The sequence below is a fragment of the Charadrius vociferus genome, unplaced genomic scaffold (genome assembly GCF_000708025.1).
Source record: "Charadrius vociferus isolate BGI_N301 unplaced genomic scaffold, ASM70802v2 scaffold478, whole genome shotgun sequence".
In the NCBI taxonomy this organism is placed as follows: Eukaryota; Metazoa; Chordata; class Aves; order Charadriiformes; family Charadriidae; genus Charadrius; species Charadrius vociferus.
Window position 1 is genome coordinate 140,740 of NW_009650063.1, and position 23,085 is coordinate 163,824.

General features: G+C 38.5%; 1 protein-coding gene across 5 annotated transcripts in view; it reads left to right on the forward strand.

The window, feature by feature from the left end:
* The window catches only part of SORBS2 (sorbin and SH3 domain containing 2), an 85,653-nt gene that overhangs the window by 41,130 nt on the left and 21,438 nt on the right, over window positions 1-23,085 (forward strand). For 2 of the 5 annotated variants that reach the window (XM_009891756.1, XM_009891757.1), the window contains 4 exons: window positions 14,130-14,182; window positions 14,616-14,803; window positions 17,033-18,592; window positions 21,728-21,816. In XM_009891756.1, the coding sequence (XP_009890058.1) occupies window positions 14,130-14,182; window positions 14,616-14,803; window positions 17,033-18,592; window positions 21,728-21,816 (1,890 nt within the window). Of the gene's footprint in view, window positions 1-7,250; window positions 7,308-14,129; window positions 14,183-14,615; window positions 14,804-17,032; window positions 18,593-21,727; window positions 21,817-23,085 lie in introns of all 5 variants that reach the window. The other 3 variants (XM_009891759.1, XM_009891760.1, XM_009891758.1) reach the window with 2 other exon arrangements.

Genomic DNA, 23,085 nt, shown 5'->3' on the forward strand with positions numbered 1-23,085 from the left:
AAAAGAACAAGACTCGGTTTCACTAAAGCATTTGCTATCCTTGTGTTCATTGACTGGCATATGGAAAGTACAACTCATGACTTGTTAAGTGATGGTCAGCAGAGTAGGTCAAAAGATTTTTCTGTGTGTCTACAAAAAGCTGACGTCTGAAACCATTGTATTAGTTCCAAAGGCAGATGAAAACTCCAAATCCTCAATGGTGTCAGTATTGCATGAGTTAAGTCTTTCAGCTTGATAACCTCTAAAGATTTGGTTTTTAATGTCTGAAAAATTGTTCTGATGATTCTGAAAGAAAATATTAATGAAAATACGGAATATAAAAATAAATAGTTTATTAATACTGTAAAAGATGGACATTTATAACACCTGAACTAGAAATTCTTACTTTATCGGTTTTGCTAAAACCAGAAAAGTCAAAGGGAGTTCTCCAGCACTCCAAGTCTTAATTTCTTTTTCCTGAAATTAAATCATTTCCCTGTCTACAGAATTGCAGTTTTGATGGCAAAATGATCTGAAGAAAAAAGAAAAAAAAGATTTATGACTAACTTTTATGATGCTAAACAGGACAGATGAGGTTTAAAAGATCAACGTTCTCATTGTTGACTTAGATACCACATTGGAATCAGTTGTGATTAATGTGGAAATTAGAAACGTGGGAAGAGTATAATAAAATGAGATTCAATGTAAAACTAACATTTCGTGGGAAATATTATTCAGCAGATTCTCATCCAGTAGATCAAAAGAATGTAAGAAATAATAAACCTAAAAAAATGACCTACTAATAAACATTACATGGTTAGATTGGCTAGGGATAGATTATTATCTTTGTTATGGATATAAAAAGACGAGTGTAATTTCAAGCTGCAGTATCATGTAGCAACCTTCTGTTATGAAACAGGAAATTAATGGTTTTTTTCTTCTGTAATTTGGATTTGTAAGAGTAGAAAACATTAACAGAAAAGGGGGGCTTGGAGTTGGTGCTTTGAGATTACAACTACAAGTAAGTGACATTAAGCTGTTGAGTCGTCTGCCAAGCAGTGATGGGGCAGCTGCTTTTGTTCCCGTTTCAATAAGCCCACAAAATGTTCCCATTTTTTAAGGTGCTACGTAAGTTGGTCTGAGCAATGTTTTCATCTCCAATGCCTGCAATGTAATAAATCGCTCTTCTTTTTCTCTAGTATCATCTGAACCGTGTATTTGTTTCCTGAAACGGGTGTTTACTTTCGGTAAATAAGTAAATTGCAGTGTAATAATTTAATCCTATTCATATGGATATGAAGTTAAATTTTTATTCTTTACTAGCTCCAACCATGTGCATGTGGAGTACTTCCCCCATACATGTACATTTCTCAATTTCTGCAGTAAAGGAAGTAAGGAAAAATCTTACTGTTAAGAAAGACTGAAAAATTGGGACAGGCGGTAGATTCTGATTTTTATTGGATGTTTTAGTCTAAACATGAGAGTACACATGCTAGTCATAAAATTGTCAGGTTAAGTTTTAGTTCTAGATTTTTTTATATATGTTCAGTAAACAGATTCTCTACAGAGCTTATATGCAAGAGGATTTCATGATCAGAATAAATTAAAAAATTACTGTTTCATCAAATAGCAGAAATAGACCGGCCTTGCACCATAATGTTGTTTGTTGGTGTTTTGTTTTATTTTTACTGTAGTAGAAAATTTGAAGTTTTCTTTAGAATATGCAAGTTTGATCACCTTTGACATCTCAAGCTGGTTATCAGAATGTGTGTTCGGTGTTAGTTGAGTTACTTGAGGAACATTTTGTCAACTGGAAAAAAAAAAAACTCTCAGCATGTTTTAAAATGAAATCAGGAATTCCACATATAGGTATGTTTTGATATGACATGAAAAAATAAGTCTTCTTGTAAAGATACGGAGAGACTAAGTCAATTTGGTAGTGGACTTGAAGCTACGACGGTTATTTAAATGTAGGCAAAAAAAAAAAAAAAGGAAAAAGGAAAAGAAAAAGCAAACTTCTTTAGAGCTGATAAAATGCCAAAGCCAAACAGATGACAAACATCTCAGTCCATTGTTCCAAAGAGGCTTCAGTGTGGTGTCAGCACTTGCAAATGCAAAATACTAATTTGACCATGCAGATCGTATAAGAACTATTTAACCCACTGGTTAAAACGCACACTTTTGATTATTACCTGTGAATGTCTACTTGTGTATATCCAATCAAGCACAGGCAAAGCTGCATGCAACACTACAGGTGTATTTTTTTAAATGGATGTTCTTTTATACCTGAGTATATTGATACAGTGCTGTGTTGACCATGTGATGCAAATGGCAGAAAGAGTGAAGATACTTACTGGTCTTTAGTAGTATATTTTCAACAAGTAAAGAAAATGTTTCTAATGACTAGATTAAGTATAAGAGTATAAGAACCTGACTTGGTTTGACTGCCAAGTCATAAAAAGGGAATTTACCTTCTTATGGCTTTTATCCTCTGTTCGAGCACTTTGGGAGATACTTTGTGAGACCAAGCCAAGATCGGTTTGTTAAGTCAAAATGATTTGTTCATTTGAAGTCTCTTAGAAGGGGAGATAATAGAAAAAGGTCCATCAGCAAAATTGAAGCTGAAAGCCAAGCGAAATCAATTGCCTGTGTATTGATCTCGGGAGCGCAGGGAATGCAGTTGTCCCTGGGCCTGTCAGGCAGCAGCCAATTTGCAAACTTTAGCGCTCGGTTTCTTTTTGTTTGCTGCCCTCTGTGGTTCAAGCTGTAAATAAAAGTAGGACTTGGGTGCGGGGAGCTTACATGCTTTCTTACGCTCTCATTTTATTTGCACGCTACTACAGGGTGAGAACCCCAACACTTATAAACTACATAAAATACACTATTTCTAGCATTTTTTTTTTACAAGTGGGAATGCAGGGGGTTTTAAACTTTCAACTAATTGCAAGAGCGAAGACAAAAGAGGAGCCAGCTACCATTCTCATTGTTCTCCCCTTGGCTAGCTGGGTGGAAGCCCAGCTGGTCCAATGGTGTGTTCTGGCTCCCTGCAAGAAGGGACACCGGTCAGTCCATCAATGGTTTTGTAGGGCTGACAGCTTCACAATTTCCACCCCGGATGCATTTCAAGGGATTTATTTACTTATTTTATGTAGATGCACCCAATCGTCTGTGAAAATGAATTCATTGGTGTAATATAAAAATGGAAACATGCTATAAATATTTCAACAGTCAGTAACTTAGTTTGGAGAAATTGCAATTGTTTGGAGAAAAGCAGTTGTTTAGTACTGCCTTCTCAGATTATCCAGATCTAAATTGTGGATTATTTTTTTAAGGTAAACAAGAAACTCTGAATATGCCGAGCATTCTCTGTAATGGGACTTAAGTTGATATATGATGAGTTTATCTTCTGCATTGTGAATTTCTTGATTTTCGCCCTTGTGCCTTCATCTCTCTGTAGAAGAGAATCCTGTTTTTTTCTTAAGTCAATTATAGTCCCTATTAAGGTCACAAATCTTTACTGGTAAATTCACGAAACTAATTTCAGTGGTGGTTTTCTACTAAAGACTTGGGTATGTACAGTCGAGTTGAAACAGCTGTTATTAGTAGCACTGAAGTGTGCCTGTGGATGGTGGAAATGTAGGGGCAAAACTCCAGAGCAGCTTCACTCCTAACCGGGCTACGGAGCACGGGCAAGTTGTTCATCACTGGCATTCACTTCCCACTCTGTTCACAGGAATAATACTTCCCCTACTTGAAAGGGATGTTGTGAAGATAAATCTGTAAAACAACAGTTGGTGTCCAGATATTGCATGAACAGCTCATAGATATAGACCAAGGTAGTTCAAAAGGGTTGTTGACCTGTCAATAGAGCAAAGTTGGCAGTCTGTTCCAGTAACATCAAAGGCAGCGAGAAAGGTGCTGTAAGATGTTTAATTACCTGAAATGGTCAAGAGTAGGGTGTTATCTCTTGCAGAAAACAGAAATAGCTGTATGTGATTGCTCTGGTGTGTTGGTGACAGCTTGACTCGGGAGTCGTCTTCTTTGAGGAGTGCTTTCTAGGTCACACCATCATTAGTGTCTAAGTTCTGGTAATTACAGTTGCAGAGGACCAAATTTTAAAATCAGAAATATCTTTAACAAGAGGCTTTCTCTGTTTCAGAGATCTTCAAGCCAACAGTTCACTGTAATTCTGTGCTGCATGACAGCTTGCACCAGATCCTACAAAGGAACTGGAGCTATTTAGAAAATAATTAATGCAGCCAAGTTTACAGTTGATTAGATATCCCACGGGGAGCTCTACTGTTTTGCACTGTCATGTTTTCATGCTACTGAATAAATCTGTCAGTTATTCTTCTGTTCATTGAAAAATTTTCTTAATGCTATCTTCAATTGCTACTTTATCCCTTTGCTGTGAGAATTTTCAGATGACAACGATGTATTTCACTGGGGAAAAAAGTGTTTCATTATGTCAGCAAGACTGTCGGAGATAAAGCATTACAAAATACTGCTAAAACAGATACTATGGAATGCATAATTTTTTCTTCCCTATTTTTTGACCGTAGGACTTAAAATATACCAGTTCCATTTCATATGATGAAGTGGCTTTCTAATATACTCATGCCTGCATGCTGCACATTCCTTATCTCTGCTCAGCGCTTGATCCAGCAAGATCCAGAATTAACATGCTTTGTGAGAAGACAAGGAATGACCAAAAGCAATACTGACAAAATTATGTCTTTATTGCTGACGGGCGATTTCTTGCCTATGCAAGAAGATGGCAATCTTCTTAGCAAGGAATATTTAGTAGCATTAAAGTTACTTAAGTAATGAAGGGATGTTTACAGTGGTAAAAGAGCTCTCAGCTTTAAAAGGGTAATTTTAAAATCTTCTAGTCATTGGAAGAATAGCAACAAAAAGAAAAGTGTTAAAGCTACAAGTCATCGACAGCTCTTGAACGAGAATATTCTCTGTCTTAAATACTGTCTTCATTCTTTGATTTTATTCCATTCCTTTCCCCATATTTGTTTTGTGTTTGTGTGTGTTTGTTGATAAAGTGACCTGGCATTTCTAGCACCTTGCTCAGTGTGTGCCTTTTCCTTCCCTTTTCCTTCACAACTGCTCCAGACTGATCGCATAAACCCAGATGACATAGATTTAGAAAACGAGCCATGGTATAAATTCTTTTCAGAACTGCAGTTTGGATGTCCGGTAAGTGAGGACAGAATATTAATGTTTAAACATTAGGAAAAATATTTTTATAATGAGGAATTTATAAATTACCAATTCAGCAAACATATGCCAGTAAAATTAATACATTTTTTTTATGAGAAAGGTCAATAAAGTCATCTCATGCATATAACTATTATTTTTCAAGTGGACCCTTAACTTGCCAGAGTAGTGGCTTTAACAGCTTTAATACCGACTACATATTAGACAAATAGTAGTGTGTCAATATTTAGGAACAAGATAAACTGCATGTTAAACAGTTAGGATGTTTACTAGTCTACCTAAATCTTTCGCATCTGGCTGGATTATTTTTGAACAATCTTTCAGAACAGAAAAACATGTCAGTTTGCATTAGGGATGCTAAGTTGCAAATCATGTATTTTACTTGAAGGAATGCGTCTAAATTTAAATGCATGCAACCATATACAAATTGATTATGGCAGTAAATACTGAGATTTTTTTCCTCTCTTATATGCATACATACCGAATACGTATTTTGCACCTGAATGCAGAGATAGAGGTTTACTCTTTTTTCAAGCTGGACACCTGCTTGAACAAACACACTTCAGTTCTGCTCTGATTTTCAGAAATAGCCGGATCCAAAAAAAAAAGGACTCGGGCAACCAGATGCTACCTTAGTCCTACTGCAACCTTTTATGTTTAAAATTATAAACTGAAAAGCTCCATTTGGTTGAAACACCTAAACGTCAGCGATACCTCAGTTTTCCCCTTTGGTTGCCTAGGCGCTCCCAGTTCTTCTGCAGATACCACAGGCTGTGTTAGATGTAAGCACCAAAGGCTGTTTATATATTTTACACAAGGATAAAACAGTAACGTTGTCCTCAAAACAAGACTGAGAACTTGGTTTCACTTCCCCTCTGCCTTAACAACTAGGTTGGAGATGCACCTGCCCTTGCTTTTGCACACACCACCCCCCCTTTAGCTTCACGGAGCTCAAATTCTTTCCTGCACACTCTTAACATCTTTAGGGAAAATGATAACAAACGTCTTCATCCCAGAAAAATGTCTAACACAGGGGTTAGAGTACTTTCCAGACGGGCGGAAGACGTAAGTTCCAATCCCCTCAGAAAAAGAAGGGAATATATATATATCTATAACTCACACATTCCCTCCGTCTGGTTAAGTATCCTCATAGCTCCCCAGGATCCTGAGCAGCTTGAGGAAAATCCCAAATAGACATGGCATTTGAGCTTGAGTATCAGGATTTAAAACATTCCCATTCTGATCCTTCCCCGTTAGCTAGCAATTCGCTGGAGCCCCCCTCAGTGTGCTCCGTGGGGAGCCTGAGCGCTTGCCACAGGGCCCTGGAGGGCACTCGGGGAAGCGGGCACCTGAGTCCCTTTTGGTAACTAGCCATAACCCAAAATCAAACTCCCAGCTACTTCAGTGAAAGCAGAAGAGAAAGCAAAACACATGCATTCTTTTAAAACCCTAATTTTTTAATCATAGCATTTCAAAAAAATACCCATTGAATACCTGAAAAAGAAAAGGTAAACATATCTGGGTTTAATTTGTTGTCCAGTGGTCTATAATGTGTCACATTTTCACTTCTATCTTTTATCTGCTTTTATCTTGCCATTCAAGCTGTTTTGTCATTCCTCCCTCTAGGTGGGCAGAAACAGTCCACACACATTCTTTTGATGAATTATATGTCAACAATATTTAACTGATAATGATACCCTGAGAATACCGTCTCCTGTAAGATAAAGTATATTGAGATGTCCCCAGCAGAACATAACTGTGATGCTTTATACTCTTCTGTCTCATCAGCCTTAAAAACTGCCAGTATTGATTCAACCATTCAGTTGCAAATTTTACCGCCTACAGTTACTAACATTTACGATGCTTATAATTTAAAAAATATTGTAACACATTCTTCCTTCCATTCTACCCATATGTGTCACTCTGTATCTGATGTTGTCAACACTTCGTTTCTAACTGTGTCACCTTCTCCACATGTTTCACTCCTTGCTGCCATTGATTCTACTCCATTTCATCTCTACACTTCTGCTTTTATGATGCAGCCACCTAAAAAGCTTTTGGACTATGTTCAAGACAGTTCTTCTGGTGTTCCCAATGAGGTAAATGAATGATTCTTGTTCAGATGATTCTCTTGGGAAGAAGGGTTGGAGTGCTCACCGTTTATGTCTTAAGTTTGTTAAAATGTAGTGGTTTCCGTCTGATAGCTATGAGGTGTTGCTAATTCACAATCATTGTATCTTTGTCTTCATATCTTTCCAGATCACTAGTGCTTTTGGATGTTGATCTTATTATCCTAGGAACTGTGAGTCCTTATTCCCCAAAGCTTCTCAGAGATTAACACTCAGAATTACACACCAGCCCATACGTCTCTAACTCTTTGACAAATTCCCACTTCTTCAGAGTTGGGCAAGTGCATTGCTTTCAGACACCATGAATATACCAACACAGTAGTATTTTTTAATTAAAATACCTGATTGCAAATTCTATATGTCAAGTGAAAGCCTTTGTGGCTAAGCTATCGTTTCTCCAATTATTTATCACTAAGGTTGCTAATCAGGAAATGCAACAATTAATAATCCTGTTGTAAATTTATAACTTCAGGATTGACAATCACTGTCATTCCTCCAAATAAAATGCATCGAGATCAGGTAGTGGGCTGTCATTGCCCTGCTCTGAGTGGGAGAGATTCAGGCTTTCATTCCTTCTCCCCTCCCTCCCCGTTTTTAGAGTGTTAGGGCAAAAGTCAGTGAATCCTGTAACGACAACTTTACTTCATATGGTGGCTTTACCTCATTCATATTCGTGATTCACTCTCATCTTCCGTATTCTCTCCAAAAAATAAACGCAAATCGTGGCCTCAGATTGTTAATTGTTTGCAAGTTACTCTGGTTTGGTTTTAAGCTCTATAAATCTGGACAAAGCTCATGATTGTGAAATTTGGGCCCAGTTCTCCGAGACAGTAACCTTCTAGGCCTTCATTAATAATTGAGAGTTCTCCATATATCAGAGAAGACAGTTTAAAAGCCCCAGCGTGATTAGTTGTGTCCAGTAGGTCTGGGCAAAACAGCTATTAAGACTGGTTTTCTCTTTGTTTAATTTACAAAGACATTTATCTTTTATTTTGAAACTTTTAAAATCTTTGATAAATCATGTCCAAAAAATACAGCAAATTAAATATTCCTCCAGAGGGGGAAATATTTCAAAATATCTTGTTAAAGATATTAGAACCAGCATGCAAACAAGCCTAGTATTTTTTTACAACTTTTGCCTACTTTTCCTAACTTCATTTTCAGTCACCGTTAAAGTCTTGATGCATGAGAGCAGCTAAAACGTTGGCTTAATTGTAAATATATATCTGGGGGGTTTTGAGTAGAACCAAATCAAAGTATTCATCAAGTATTTGGTAGTTTGAGGTGGTTGTCTCCAATACTGAAATATTTTTGTCAGGCAGCCTTTACCCATATAAGGGCAACGTGGAATATTCTGGAAGTTGCCTAATTAGCTTTGGAGATGGGGCACTGGGGGAGATGTGTTCTGTCGGGCCACCAGGAAGTGGCTTGGAGGGATCATGGGTCAATAAATGCTCGAGAACTGATAGGACAGCTACAAACAGTGGTACCCACTCCTGGCAGTAAAAAGCCATATCCACTGTTTGCTTTCACCATTCGCTGTACGCCGTATCAGTGCGGCTTTACCTGTGGGTGGAAGGTATGACCTCCACACAGCCTATATATAATAACGTATGCCTGTGGTAAAAATTGGTATTGTAGAATGTGTAACATACAGTATTTTTCATATAGAAAAAACTTCAAAGGAGGCATCAAAGAAAGGGGGAAAGGGCAAGTTAAGCTCAAAGTGATAAGAGTATCTTAAAGGACAGAAAGCAAAAGCCATAGGGTAACCAGCAGCCAAATTTGGCATGACACACACTTCTTGCTGTCTTAGGCTGATCGCTAACACACTGTTCATGGCCTGGGGAATGCTGTGGGTAAAGACGTTCTCTGTGGTTTGCTTTCAGTTGTGTGATTTACAAGTTCCCTTCCGTAGGAGGCAATGGGGATCGACACCGCCCTTGGGATTTCCATCGTGGGCTGTATAGCCCTGGAGCCATTACAAGCGGTGGAGTGTAATCGCTGCCTCCTGGCTCTTTGGCCATCGTGTGGGCTCGGTCCAGTCTCTGATGGAAGGGGTTGGGACCTGCCCAGAAAAACCCACAATGACAATTGATCTGCCGTGTTTGTGTTGCCTCATGCAACAGTCCTAACGGAGGTCACCTGTGAGCCTGAGGTCCCTTCCTCTGCTGGTACCGGACTGTGGTGGTGACTGGTCAACAAAGAGGAGGTTGATAGTTCTGGCCACTTTTGAAATAAGAGTCTTGACATTTTCCAGACAGGCTCAGTGTGTGTTTTGTGGGCAGCGTAGGGAAGCACACAGATCGGAGGCCTTTGCTTCGCTCGGTTGTGTAGAAATGCAAGGAGAACTGGGATTACACCAGCTGTTGGTGTGAGCAACTCTGCTGCTGGCTTCCATGGCTTTGTTGCGGACAGACCTCATAATATTAGATATGTATCTTAAAATAATTGAAGTTGGATAGTGATGGGAGAATTATCATAAAGTAGTTTGCAGCTTTCAGAGGATGTAAAGGAAAAACTTGAAAATAGGAACTGTATGAACAGTAAGGACTAAGGAATAACTACCTTCTTCAGAATGTATTTTAAAAAACAAATGCCATGACACTTGGTTTAGACAGAATAGGCTAACAGTAATGCACTCGTCATGAGCCCCATACACATCCCAAATATTGAGAAATAAAATAGGAATAATATCCTAAGTGCTAATAGCAGGTTTATGCTCTGTCTGAGAATATCTGACGATCTCCTCCACACTCCATAACAGAACCGGCTCCAAAACACAGACTTCTATTTAAGCTGCCTTTGGAAAGGAGATCTGATCCTTTACTCCTTTCCTACAGCAGATTGTATGGGTTTGTTTCACGGTACCCCATCTCTCTAATGTTTAACTCCATTGACTTTATGAGCTAGGTTACAGCACTTAACATACTTTGGTCAACAATCATCTGTTTCTGTTCTCCACATTCAAATCCACAAATCAGTTGTTATTTTAACATGTCATAAGTTGTTTGTTTATAACCTAAGAACAATGTAATGACAGATGATTTAAAGAAAAAAAAAAAAAAGCCAAACAACCAAACCTTGAAATCTATGTTTTGCTAGGAAAATGAAACTTGTAAGAAATAATTTCACATTCACTTGCAGAAAAATAGGTTGGTGTTGGTAAATTTAGCAAATAAAAATCAGATGCCGTGATAAAACTTGATTGAATTCCACAGTCTGGTGTACTCTCCCCTCATGGGAAAAAAGCATATGTGGAGCACCACTGCACAGAAATCCACCTGGGAAAGGAATACATGGTTGTATGGGAGTGAGGCAAACCTTCACTGATGGAACCACTGGGAGAAGCTGGGCACGTGATCAGTAATGTTGGTAGTCTTCTTCCAACAGGCCGTTGCTAGAGCAGACCTGCCCCACTGAGAGCGCCATCCTCCTGACGTCACCGATGACCTCTTCCCTGTTCCTTGAGAACGTGGGCTGCCTCCCACTGCCTCACCTTGCTTAATTCCCAGATGGTGTGAAGGTCTCTCATCCACCATCTGCAGATTGCAGATGAGTGTTGCTTGAGGACATGTTGAGTTAGAAAGAATAAACACAATAGCAATTCCTATCGGGTGGACGTATTGCCACTGATAACTTTTTTAATGCCGCTTTCTCCTTCCTGCTGTAGTGCGCACACTGTGGGTTGCACGTGTGTCGTTCGCTACTGTAAATGAGATGCAGATGAACAGAGGAGATCATGTCTCCTCTAATGGGTCTAGAGGCTGTATTGGATGAGCTGAAAATGACTGCATGACAAGTAACCCCTTTTTTTAGCATAGCACTAAGGTAATTTTTGAAGCTTTTATTTCTAGTTGACCTCTTTTATCCATAGCATAAGTCACTGGAGCAGAGTCGTAGGTTACCAGAACTTGAGCATCAGTTTCCACAACCTGAAAATCCATGATGCAGTGCAGCAGTGGAAGGATAAGGATGATTCTTTTGGTTTCCAATTCTATTATAAAACAAAATATTTGTCAAACAGACCAATGTAGCGCATTACAATAGAATCACATTTGGGGTTTGGAAGCAGTTTCAGAGGTTTTGGTCTAATTGAGCTCTAACAGGAACAATTTAACAGTATTCATCAGGTGAGAATTTCAGCAGCAGCAGAGAAATGGCCTCAGCTTTGCCTCTGATGTGGTGACAGAATATTAAACATCACTTCTAGAGCACAGGACTCTTAGAGGTATTACCTGAGTCTTGCATTGCTTCCATTCTGAAGAGGCGCAAAGACTAGCAAGTTTAAGCCCACAAATTACTAAAACAATGAAGTGGTACGATTGTCATGATTCCATGATTTGGTCCAGTACTCTATTTCATTTCAAAATAAATTGGAAGAGGACAAAGAAGTCATTATAACCAAAACCTCGCATTTCCTTTTTTCCTAAACTCGTGCTTACTTAGAGAATTCCCCCACAATGAAACGCTCTGAGGGTCGGTGGAATGAAAACGTGCCATGTTGAACTGTCAAAGATCGCCAAGAAGCCTTGAAATACGCCAGGAACTAAATTCCTTCAATTCTAGGCCAGTTCTTAAGCTGTCTCGTGGTGAAAAATCAGAGTTGCCATAACCCTGTTTGCCAACGTTACAAGCCAATGTTGTTTTCAAAATCTGTTGCCTTTGGAATGTCTGCTGAAATCAAGAGGAGGAAGAGCTGTGCACAAACACTGCTAATAGGATACAGCTCGTACTCCTAATGCTTAGTCTAACAGAAATCCACGTTAGAGCTAGTTCTGCCACAGTGTTTTACAAGTTAAGCTAAGTATGACTTGAGAAGAGTATCGGGAGCCTAATTCTGCCATTTCTAGTGGTCAGGTTTGTGTTACTGGTTTTTGCAGTGAGCATATTCTTTGCAGATCACTTATCCCAGATTTGTAATCGCACTGGAGGAGGGATTCTACCTTTGCATTTACACAGCAGGTTATTCTGATCCAAACTGGAGCTTATGAACGTAACAGTATTTAACAGTGAGAATAATAGTAGTAATAAGTAGAAACACAGAAGAAATACTTGAGTACTTGTCCATAAAGCAAAGAAATTTCTGTTTAGAAAAAATAAACATTTTGAAACCCTACGCAGAGATCACCTTAAATAAGTTATAGAGGCCTTATTTTCTCTGGAAGTTAACTTGGAATTATTAACATCCTTCAACTGATTACATCTCAGCTGCCATTCTTACCAAGAGCCTGAAAGTTTTTTTACCTGATTTTTAATGTGATTTAAATTAAACTACAGTTAAAAATCGCTGAGAAACTAAGAACAATCTTAGCTCAAGTTTTAGATAACATTTGACAGATGTTGTAACGTGTTTGTGTAGTTCTCCCCACCTCCCAGGATAATTTCAGTGTAAACCAGAAATCAAAACTTCAGTTAGCGTCCACTTCCTGTGCGATGCAGGTCTTCAATAATGAAGTCTAGTGACAAATGAGCTCTAACGGAACAATTGTATTGTCTTTCTAGTGCTCCACCTGTAAAAATAGTTTCAACAGTTGCTGTAGAATGTCATTTAAAGTGCACAGTCTCATGAAATCTGTTCCCAAGTATTCTTAGACTATAGGTGCCCCCTAGAAGTATTTGTGTCAGTTTACAAATCTGGGTGAAGTCCTATTCATTAACTTGCAATTCAAATCACAGGGGAAAAAAGAATACCTAACAAAAAAAAAAAGCGCTTAAAAAGGCCATGAGTGCTATTACTTCTGCAGTCCTTCTGTACAGAGAAAAGTCTGTAAAGATTTTTCCATACTGAAAAAAGTCTAGAAGGCTTCTATAGACAGAAGAATAGTTCCTGCAGCTTACAAAGCTATGTGATAGTTCTATTTCCAGTCCATCGGGTTAGCTCTGAAATGACACGCCAGGAACTTAAACAAGCTGAACCTTTGAACCACGCTGCTTTGTACCCATGAAGAAATACCCCAGGGACCATGCAGTTCGTTCTAGATTCACACCGAGTTACCAGAATTGTAGTGTTACCTAGTTATGACTGCAGGCTTGAAATGTATGAAATGATTTATTTATAATTAGCAGTCATTTAAGGTTGACTTTGTATTAATAATAAAATTATGGAGTAGTACTCTATTCCATCTTCCAGGGTTCCTGCAGTAGCTAATTCCACAACCCCATAAGCAATGAAATGTTCTGGGATTAGAACTGTTCTCACCAGGTATGTAAGGTGGTGGACAGCTGGCCACAAACAGCATGGGAGTTACCAAAGTTTCTGGCTATAATTGATTGTGGGATTTTGGTGAGTAATTGGGAGGGAGGAGAAGCTCTGCAGACCTCACGTGCGCATGAAGGAATTATTTTCAGATTTTTATGCTTTTATAGTAAAAGTGCATTTCAGCTGTTCTGTATCTATTTTTGAAAAGGGAATAGAGGAGCATGACTTTGGATCATTATGTAGTAGTGCTTTGAAAGAAAAAAAACATTACTGAAGTAGAATATGAAATAAAACCTAGTGATGCTTTTTAAAACCTGTGTAATTATTCTCATGTCTGTTGGAGTGCCCAGGATGGTAATCATCGAAAAACATTACTGAAGTAGAATATAAAATAAAACCTAGTGATGCTTTTCAAAACCTGTGTAATTATTCTCATGTCTATGTTGGAGTGCCCAGGATGGTAATCATCATAGTCTGTTTTCATAGGATTTGTCACAGAGTAACAAAGCATAATCGAACACAATAAACAGAAACTGTCACCCCTTTTTCAAATACCGACATGTAACAGATTCATATATTTGTTTTTACAGGCTTCCTTATATCATCACTATTCAACAGACAGAGGCCTGGACAGGCCCTCTAGGTAAGAAATTCAATATATGATTTCAGTAGACACAGATTATACAGCCTGCGGGTTTTCTTTATGACCTGAAGCCAGCAGATGTTGGGAAGAGTCGGATTTTAACATTCTACCTTGTGAGCTGCTGAGAAAATAGAGAGATGCGTGGAGAGGGTGTTCGTATTTTGATACTGAAGTGTAAACCTTACTTTTGTCTCACAAGGACTTACTGTTTACGTTCAGAATAAGCCATGCTGTGTTCTGGGTCTTCCCACTACCATCCCTGAGCTGCTGTCAGATGTCTGAGACCAGTGCTTCTCCCCTTTACATGTTTTTGATGCATTTGTGCTGGCATTGTTTAATCTATAAACCGCTAATATAATTAAGAGCTTACTTTTTAAATTCCTGAATTCTGATCTCGGAATTAGACCGCTGCTAATACTGCTTATTTCTGTAGTTCTGCAAGTACGGCGAGTGACTACCGAAAAAGAAGGAAGTCGGAACCTGCTGTAAGTCATCAGAGGGCACACAGCGATCAGAACGCAAACAGGCCTACCCTGGGCCGTACGGATATGCAAGGCCCATATTCCACCCTTAGGAAGCCTTTAACTAGCTCGTCTCCTTCGTCTCCATCAAGAGCGAAAGGTAAGAAGAAGAGCGTATTTGCCAGCAGAAAACTACTGACGGTGTGTTGTACAATCCCTTGGTCTAAACGCAACTGTCCGCTCTTGCTCAGTGCGGAGATCTGGGAGATCTACTCATACGAAGCAACAGCTGCTTGTTGGACAACTAACTTCTTTATTCTTACATCTGTAGTTCTTACAATGTGTAAGTTTAAGCTGAAAAGATGGATTTGTAACAAGGATTTTCCAGTTTTAACTGCTTATTTTAACAACACGGAATTGACTAAATGAAGACTATGATTTGTACCACAATAGAGGAACCCATAAACTTTTATTAACTCCACTACTCTCATTAGATTATTGTTATTTTAAAACCATTTGCAGAATATACAGAAAGTAAATCAAGACAAATAGCATTCAAGATTAAAGATGTGTTTCCAGAATAGCAGACGTTTCAAATCTATAGCTGATATGTTAGACCTTGTCAGTTATCAGGACCTAATTTAATCAAGCAAACATCCAATAATCTGATTCTTGATTTTGTAAATCCTTTAAGTATTTAGTACAGCATATGCAATCTAATTAGCTTATTTTCCAAGTAACTTGCCATTACATCACTGTTCTCCATGTCTCTCCAGAAAAGAGATAATTGAATCAATTGTGGGTTTGGGTTTGGGGTTTTCGGTGGTGTTTTTTAGCAAGACAAAAGGTTTCCAGTAAAACATGTGATGGAAGTAGTATTAAGTTATTATTATCCATTTAATTGCTGTATTCTGTAGCTATACTTTCTAATCAGCCTATAGCTCTATTAGGGACTGCATAAACCTTTGTAAAAGTCAATTCCCACTGAAAAGAATGTAATATCCTGGCTGCAACAGAATGCATCATACAAAGAAAAGCAGTGAGGAATATTAAGGTGAAGTGACGGAAAAGCAAATGTATTTAAAAAACAGTGTTATGGGGGTAATTTAAAAAGTGGGTAAACTCATCCATTTGGTGTACCAGGCCAGGCACTGAAAAGTTGGTAAATTCCATTTATCTGCATTTACCTTTGACTACACCACCAATAATGAGCCCTTACCAAGACTTAAACAATTCCTGTGTTGGAAAATCCTTCCCTTAAGAACATCTACCACAGCTAATTAATCACTTCTGGAAGGTGACCTAGCTGCATCACTCTGTTCTCTACCAGCATTAGGAAACCTACTAGGATGTTAATTTTTCTTGGGATTAACCATTTTGTTAAAGAAGCAGCACATTATAAGCTCTTTGATCAGCACGGATTTTGAACTCAAGTGTTTCAGTTTCTGATCCAGATTCAAGTTGTTCTTCTAGAAAGCAGATTGAGCTGTTTTGAAGCGTGGATCCTGAACTGAATGTTGCCACTTGAGACCATTTTTGAAAGTTCAGTGCAAGTATGAGAGACCGCAGTTCCAAATGTGTCTCATAGTGACTTCTAGATCTAGCACGCGCTAAAAATAAGTCGTAAAACTTGCTTGAAAACTCAGGCTTTGTTATGGAAGCCAAGCTATGGAAGTCAGCATGTTTCTTCTACATGCTGGTTAGGCTCAGTAAACTCATACGTCTTCCTTTACACCCGTGTAGCAGTTCCTCAGCTGCCTTGCTCTGCCCTCCAGAAGCTGTAGAAAATACCACTCCCTTCAGTGCTATCACGCAGGGGAAGCGCGGGCTACCTATGCTACCTATCAACAACTGGGAGAAATTTCCCATTTGACCTTATATAAAGATTTCTCTTTAATTATGTTAGGATATGCAGTCGTTGTGAACTCTCTGAGCATTACTCAGCTCAAAAATTCTGAACAGTTTCTTTCAGAATGCACAGGTGGAAAAGTCAATATTTGACTGAAGTCTAGATTCATTGTTTGGCTTCATCTTTAAATTCTTTGCAGCTTTTATTGTCTGTTGATCTGCTTCCAAATCAACGTTAATGCTTGTTTTCTTACGTTACTTTGGCGGGGGGTTGAGGAGAGGGGTAACATCTCCATAATTCATAAGGAATTCTTTTTGATGTTCAAATTATCATGAGTACATTTTTTCAGCTGGAAAATAACTTAATTATTAGCTCTGCTTCCCCAGGCTGTAGCAACCTATGTGCTGACCTAAGTTGATAGATGCGTTAATTGCTGTCTCTTTTCTAGTCTTTCTAATACTGATGTTAATTCCAACTTTCTGAATCTTTTAATTTCTGGCAATGTCTCTTTTTTACCATGCTGCTCTATGGATTATAAAGGTGGGGATATTAGCAAAGTATATCCATCCCTTTTAAGTTATTCAGTGCACAACCACAACACCTCAAATGAATTAGATTACTGTAGCACTTACAGACAACATTTAGCTGTTCCAAACGATTCAAGAAGGGCCATCAGCTACAAGAATGGCTGGCAAATGACTCGTCAAAATGCAGAAGTCTGGAGCAGCACAGAAGAAACTGCTTCTCCAAAGAGGAAATCTCGTAGCTGTGATGATCTGTTAACAGATGATCGCGATAGCTTTCCCGATGCGCAGGCCAAGTCTGAAAGCATGGGCTCTCTGTTGTGCGAGGAGGACTCCAAAGAAGTTTGCTCAATGAACTGGGCCTCCCCATATGTTCCTGAGGGCCGTGGTAGTAGTAGGTCAAGAGTTCGTCACAGATCTGCGCATGATGCCCCGGGTTTCCTAAAAATGTACAAAAAGATGCACCGCATCAATCGCAAGGACTTGATGAATTCTGAGGTGATTTGTTCTGTGAAGTCCAGAATACTGCAGTATGAAAAAGAACAGCACAAAGGTATTCTTCAAGGCTGGAGAGAGTCTTCTACTGAAGAGGTGCCACGAGACATGGTACCAACCAGAATATCTGAATTTGAAAAATTAATTCAGAAGTCGAAATCAATGCCGAACCTAGGCGATGAAATGTTGTCAACCGTTACACTAGAGCCTCCTAAAAACGGCTTATGTCCAAAGAGGCGATTTTCTATCGAATCCTTGCTGGAAGAAGAAACTCAAGGCAGACATCCCTCTCAGGTACAACGGAGCTACAAGTCTAAAACCCTGGTGCCAATTCATATCGAAGTGACCAGTGATGAGCCACAACGATCGCATATGGATTTTTCAGACAGTGATCAAGATGGAATGGTTTCTGACCTCAGTGACTTTATCCAGATAGAGGGTTCATCCTTTTGTAGTGAAAGTGACTTTGACCACTTTTCCTTCACGTCATCTGAAAGCTTTTATGGATCGGGCCATCACCACCACCACCACCACCACCACCGGCATCTCATCAGCTCCTGCAAAGGGCGATGCCCAGCCTCCTACACCCGCTTCACCACCATGCTAAAACACGAAAGGGCTAAACAAGAAACCGCTGAAGATCCGAGGAGACAGGACGCAGAATCTGGCCTCTCTAAGATAGCATTCCTAGTCAGCCCAGTGCCTTTCCGGAGGAAAAAAAGTGCAGCTCCTAAAAAACAAACTGAAAAGAAAAAATGCAAGTCGTCTGTATTTGAAGCACTAGATTCTGCACTTAAAGACATCTGTGACCAAATCAAAGCTGAAAAAAGAAGGGGAAGCTTGCCCGACAACAGTATATTACACAGACTTATTACTGAGCTGCTTCCAGACATTCCAGAAAGGAATTCATCTCTCAAAGCTCTGAAAAAGAGTCCCATGCACCAGCCTTTTCATCCACTGCCTCAAGATGGTGCTATCCATTGCCCACTGTACCAGAATGATTGTGGAAGATTACCTCTTAGTGCCTCTTTTCCAGACATGGACGCAACTAACAACAATGATAGTGCACTGTGTTTCCAAGGTGGATTAACTTTCTTCCTCTGTCCTTGTGATTCACTTATCCAACCTTACTCCCTGTATTTCCCACCCTTTCTCATTCCATTTCCATTATTCGTGCCGTCTATAAGAAGCTTTCATCCCACAAAATTCTTAATGAAGGATGTCATTTTTGCATAGGCGGTGAGGATAGATAAATTTGCTGTCTATTCACAAAGTAATCTGGACAACTGGAGTAACGGTGTATTTCAACTAATAGCTTATTAGTGCTATAAATTACAATGGTGTTATTAAATTAAGCAATATTTTTGCTTTTTGGGGTTTTTTTTCTCCAAGAAAAAGACCTTACAGAAAGTGAATGCCTGAATCGTAAGATGGTGGTCAAAGAAAAAACAATGTGCAGACAACCCTTATTTTGGAAAAAAAAAACCCAAACCAACAATCTGCATCTAAAACATGTTGTACTGTATAGTTTTGTTACATGGAAGTGATAAAAATGCTGTTAATTCTGTCAGCAGCATAGAAAGTTGATTCTGTTTTCTTATGAAAATACACTAATTCCACTGCTTTGTATTACTTTTTGTGAATAGACCTTAAGGTCGTTTTAGGAAGTTTCCATTTCCACTGTTCAAACCATACAATTCCCAATTTCTGTGGCAGCAAAACTAGTTCTTCTCGTAGAACGTTCATATATCTATGAAGTTTTGAGAAATATCTTATCCTCTTAGAAGGGAAATTCACCATAATCAAAACTTGAATGAAACTGTCAGGGTCACTAACTTTTTAAAACGTCTGTCTTGACAGTGATCTGGTTTTAAAGTTACTACTTTGAGTTGTTCATTGCTCTGCTTCTCTTTTTCTCAAAAAAAAAGAAAAATTGCTTGAGCTTAAAACATTTTTAAAGTTTAACCTTTCAATATTAAAAGAAGCAAACTAGATTCATAGCGGGAGTGCACAAAGGTGTATCCCGGATGATTTAGATTAAAGTTTTTGGCAAGTCTGTCATTTATTTCTCTTTTTAAATGGTAACATTTCTGTGTTAAACAGTTCTGCTTCTAGACATACAGTCCTCTGACAGAGCATCCTTGGGAATTTAATGACATTACAAAGCTATTATTGAAATTACAAATGGATGTAAGAGAAAATGTCCTCAATATATCAATTATGCAATATTTGATCGGACTCATCTTACTTATCTTTAATCTCACAACTTTTTCTGCAATTTTTGCAAGTACCACACTAGTAAATATGTATTTCAAGAACCATAGAATCATTATGGTTGGAAGAGACCTTTAAGATCATCAAGTCCAACCCTTAACCTAACACTGCCAAGTTACCACTAAACCATGTCCCTCAGCAGCACATCAGAGTTGAAGCTGTTACCATCTCTTCATACCTAGTTAAAAAAGACATATTGAGAAGAGAGAATTTGGTAGAAAACAGCTATCAAATGCAGTTCAGTATTGAATTAGTCATACTTGAAGCCTGATCATGATTAACTCTGGCCGGCAGCACGACACGATGAGACCGAAGTTGTTGGAAATTGCGCTGGTCACATATCACAGTTGCTAAATGAGAATTTTCCAGTCTTAGAAAATAAGGAAATCCACAGTGCAGAATAAACATGGATTCCTAATAGCTTCTGCAGCTACGAAGGAGCCTGGCATGAGGAAAGCGGTATGCTCTGTCAACATTAATATCCTTAAAGTAGCGTGGAGAATTAGTACAGCAGAATGTTCCGTTGACTTCCATCAGCAGCAGTCATGGCTGAGCTCTACTTCTAATGAAGGTTTGTGTTTTGTTGGATCTGTGTGTGCCTCTTACAGCCCCATCCACACAGAGACCCCAAGGTCATAGCAAAAAAACACTTGAGAACTACCAGTATTGACTGCATAAGGAGCTGTGTAGAAATAACAGAAATGGTTCTTCCTAAAGCTGCTGCGTTTTCACTCCTTCCCTCCCACGTTCTTCTCTTTCTGCTACAGTATAAAGGAAAATCAATAGGTGTGTTTGGAGGCATTATATCTTTAGGTTTATGCAGTGAGCATACATCCTCATTCACAGACACGTGCCATATCAAGAAAGCTGTCCAGAACTGGGACTGTGATACACTTGTTGGTGATGGTATGCTTGCCACCAATGACATAAATAATACAATTTTATCTTTTTTTGCCTCCACTGTCTTTATCAATAGATTAGCCAACAGCCCACTGGAGGTCATTTACATCTTTTTTTTCTACATGTACTTTCTTAGAAATGTATGTGTGAATGAAGTCGAAGGAAGACACACATCAGTCATATGTCTCCACTAGCAGGTGTCACTGTGGCAGTAGGAGGCTAAAATAGTACTAGTAAAATAGGAGGCTAAAATCTCAGAAGTCAGAAGCAGTTCGTTTCATCCTCCGGTCTGAAATAATTCCGTTATATTTTCATTTCCCATTGGCAACTTGCAGAGCTATAAAGAGTGTAGGATTATGATTTTATTTTAATTAAAACATGGAAAGATGTATTCACCAGCCTATAATGTGCCATCCTGTAATAAACATTGCTAAACTGTGCTTTAGAGAAAATCTGCCACATAGATTGGTGAGTAATGATTTGTACTCCATCTCTTAAAACAGAGTTGTTTTTATGAAATAACATCCTTTTAAATTCCCTTGTGCTGCCTAACAAGTGCCTGTGGTAAAGTAGAAATGCACCTTAGATCACTTAGGAGGAAACAAGTTTTGTTCATTATTTTCTCATTGAAGCATGCTTTAGTCATGTTTTGTGCATGTAATTATGTGTTTACATTGTTGGCATTCTGAAACAGTTTCTTGCAACCTGATGGAAGTCCTGGTACTGCCGTCATGTCTTCCATTTGGTCCAGTAGGGTCACACCCCTTCGTACAGCGAGGCGTAATTTTGCTCTCTCTATCCTTTATCATATATTCTTCTGCTGTGGATCAGCGGACAGCTTTTGTCTTTGCTTGAGAGTCAGTATCTTCTTTTTCTTTAAAGGTGTACTTTAGTCATCATATCACGTGCTTTTCTTTCTATTAAAAGTAAAATAATACATTTCAATACCTCTTCATCCCCCTAAATGAAACCAAGCAGCATCACAGATTTGAATGGCTTTGTTTAATTTACCATAGTTTCACACAATTTCTGTTTTCAGTAGACCAGGAGTCTCCCGGAAGCTATTCTTCTGCTTTCACTGATGTGGGACGCTGTACTCCAAGGGAGAGAAGAGGAACTACGGACAAAGAGGTAGTGAAACTACACTAAATAATGCAGCAATATCCATATGGAAAATTGGTGACAAATCTAAGACAAGATTTGTGTTGGCTTTAAGACCACTGTCATGATATAGATCAAAGGAACAGTTATTTATTATCGTATCATCAGATGGGACAGCATCCTCCTTTTCCATTAAGGAGATTGGTACTTCAAGAAATTAAAAGCACACAAAGCCTTGTAAGATTATCTCCATCTTCTATTTATGTTTAAATTGATATGGATGTAAGTTTACTAGACACTGATAGGCTCTGCCATCGTTGACCGGAGTGGGTGTTTGGGACAGAGAAGAATAGCAGATGTGACTGGGGAAAGGTTCTTTTGAGAACTGGAGTGTTACACAAAGAAACTACCCCAGTAGTTTCAAAACTGATACAAAGAACGTCTGCATTTCACCATTATTTTTGTTTAGAAAAAGCAAAAAACCTGCTGTATGTTAGGCAAAACCACTTATCCTAAAAGCAATCTGTAATTTCTGTAATGGTTGGTGACTATAAGTATATGCTGATTGCTTGTATTAATGCTTTGGAAGAGGAAATGGATGCAGGCATACAACCTTTAGAGTAACACAAACTATCACTGAAAAGAATACACAAAAAAGGGAGTATCTCATTCAGTATCTTAAGTTTTTTAGATCTAGAACTATAAATGCTCTCCAAACAGGCTTCGGGGATTTTATTCAATCATAAGGTAACTAAATTTATATTAACCAACATCTAAAGACCATAGATTGTTAGCATTTTCCATTGATTTTTATTAAAATATTGCACAAAATAATGGCAGCATAAGAGATTACTGTATTTTAATTGCTAATATTTAAGTTTTTGCTCTGGGCCGTCTACCTTGTTAAATGGTGGTACAGGCTAGAACCAGTTAGAGGATCTGAATTCAGATCCACTTACACCCCACTGGCATGGTTATATTGCTGCAGTTTGATTAAGAGTCTGACTTCAGAATAAGGCAGCTCATTACAAAATAAAGGTTAAAAAACTTCCAGGAGCCGTATTATGTCTTCCGTTTGCAGAATTCTGTGACACTGAAAGTCATCTTTCAATTTGAAAATACATGAAGTACTTACACTACAAGCCATTCTTAAGAGTGCTGTAATTTAAAAAGATGAAAGAAGAAAGGCTCCTCTATTTCCAGTATGTTTTGTGCATTTTAAAGTGTTTTGTATTTAATCAGCTCCACTGTTCTTTTAATGTTATCCCCCTTCTTCAGTTATTTGCTTTAGTGGTTAAA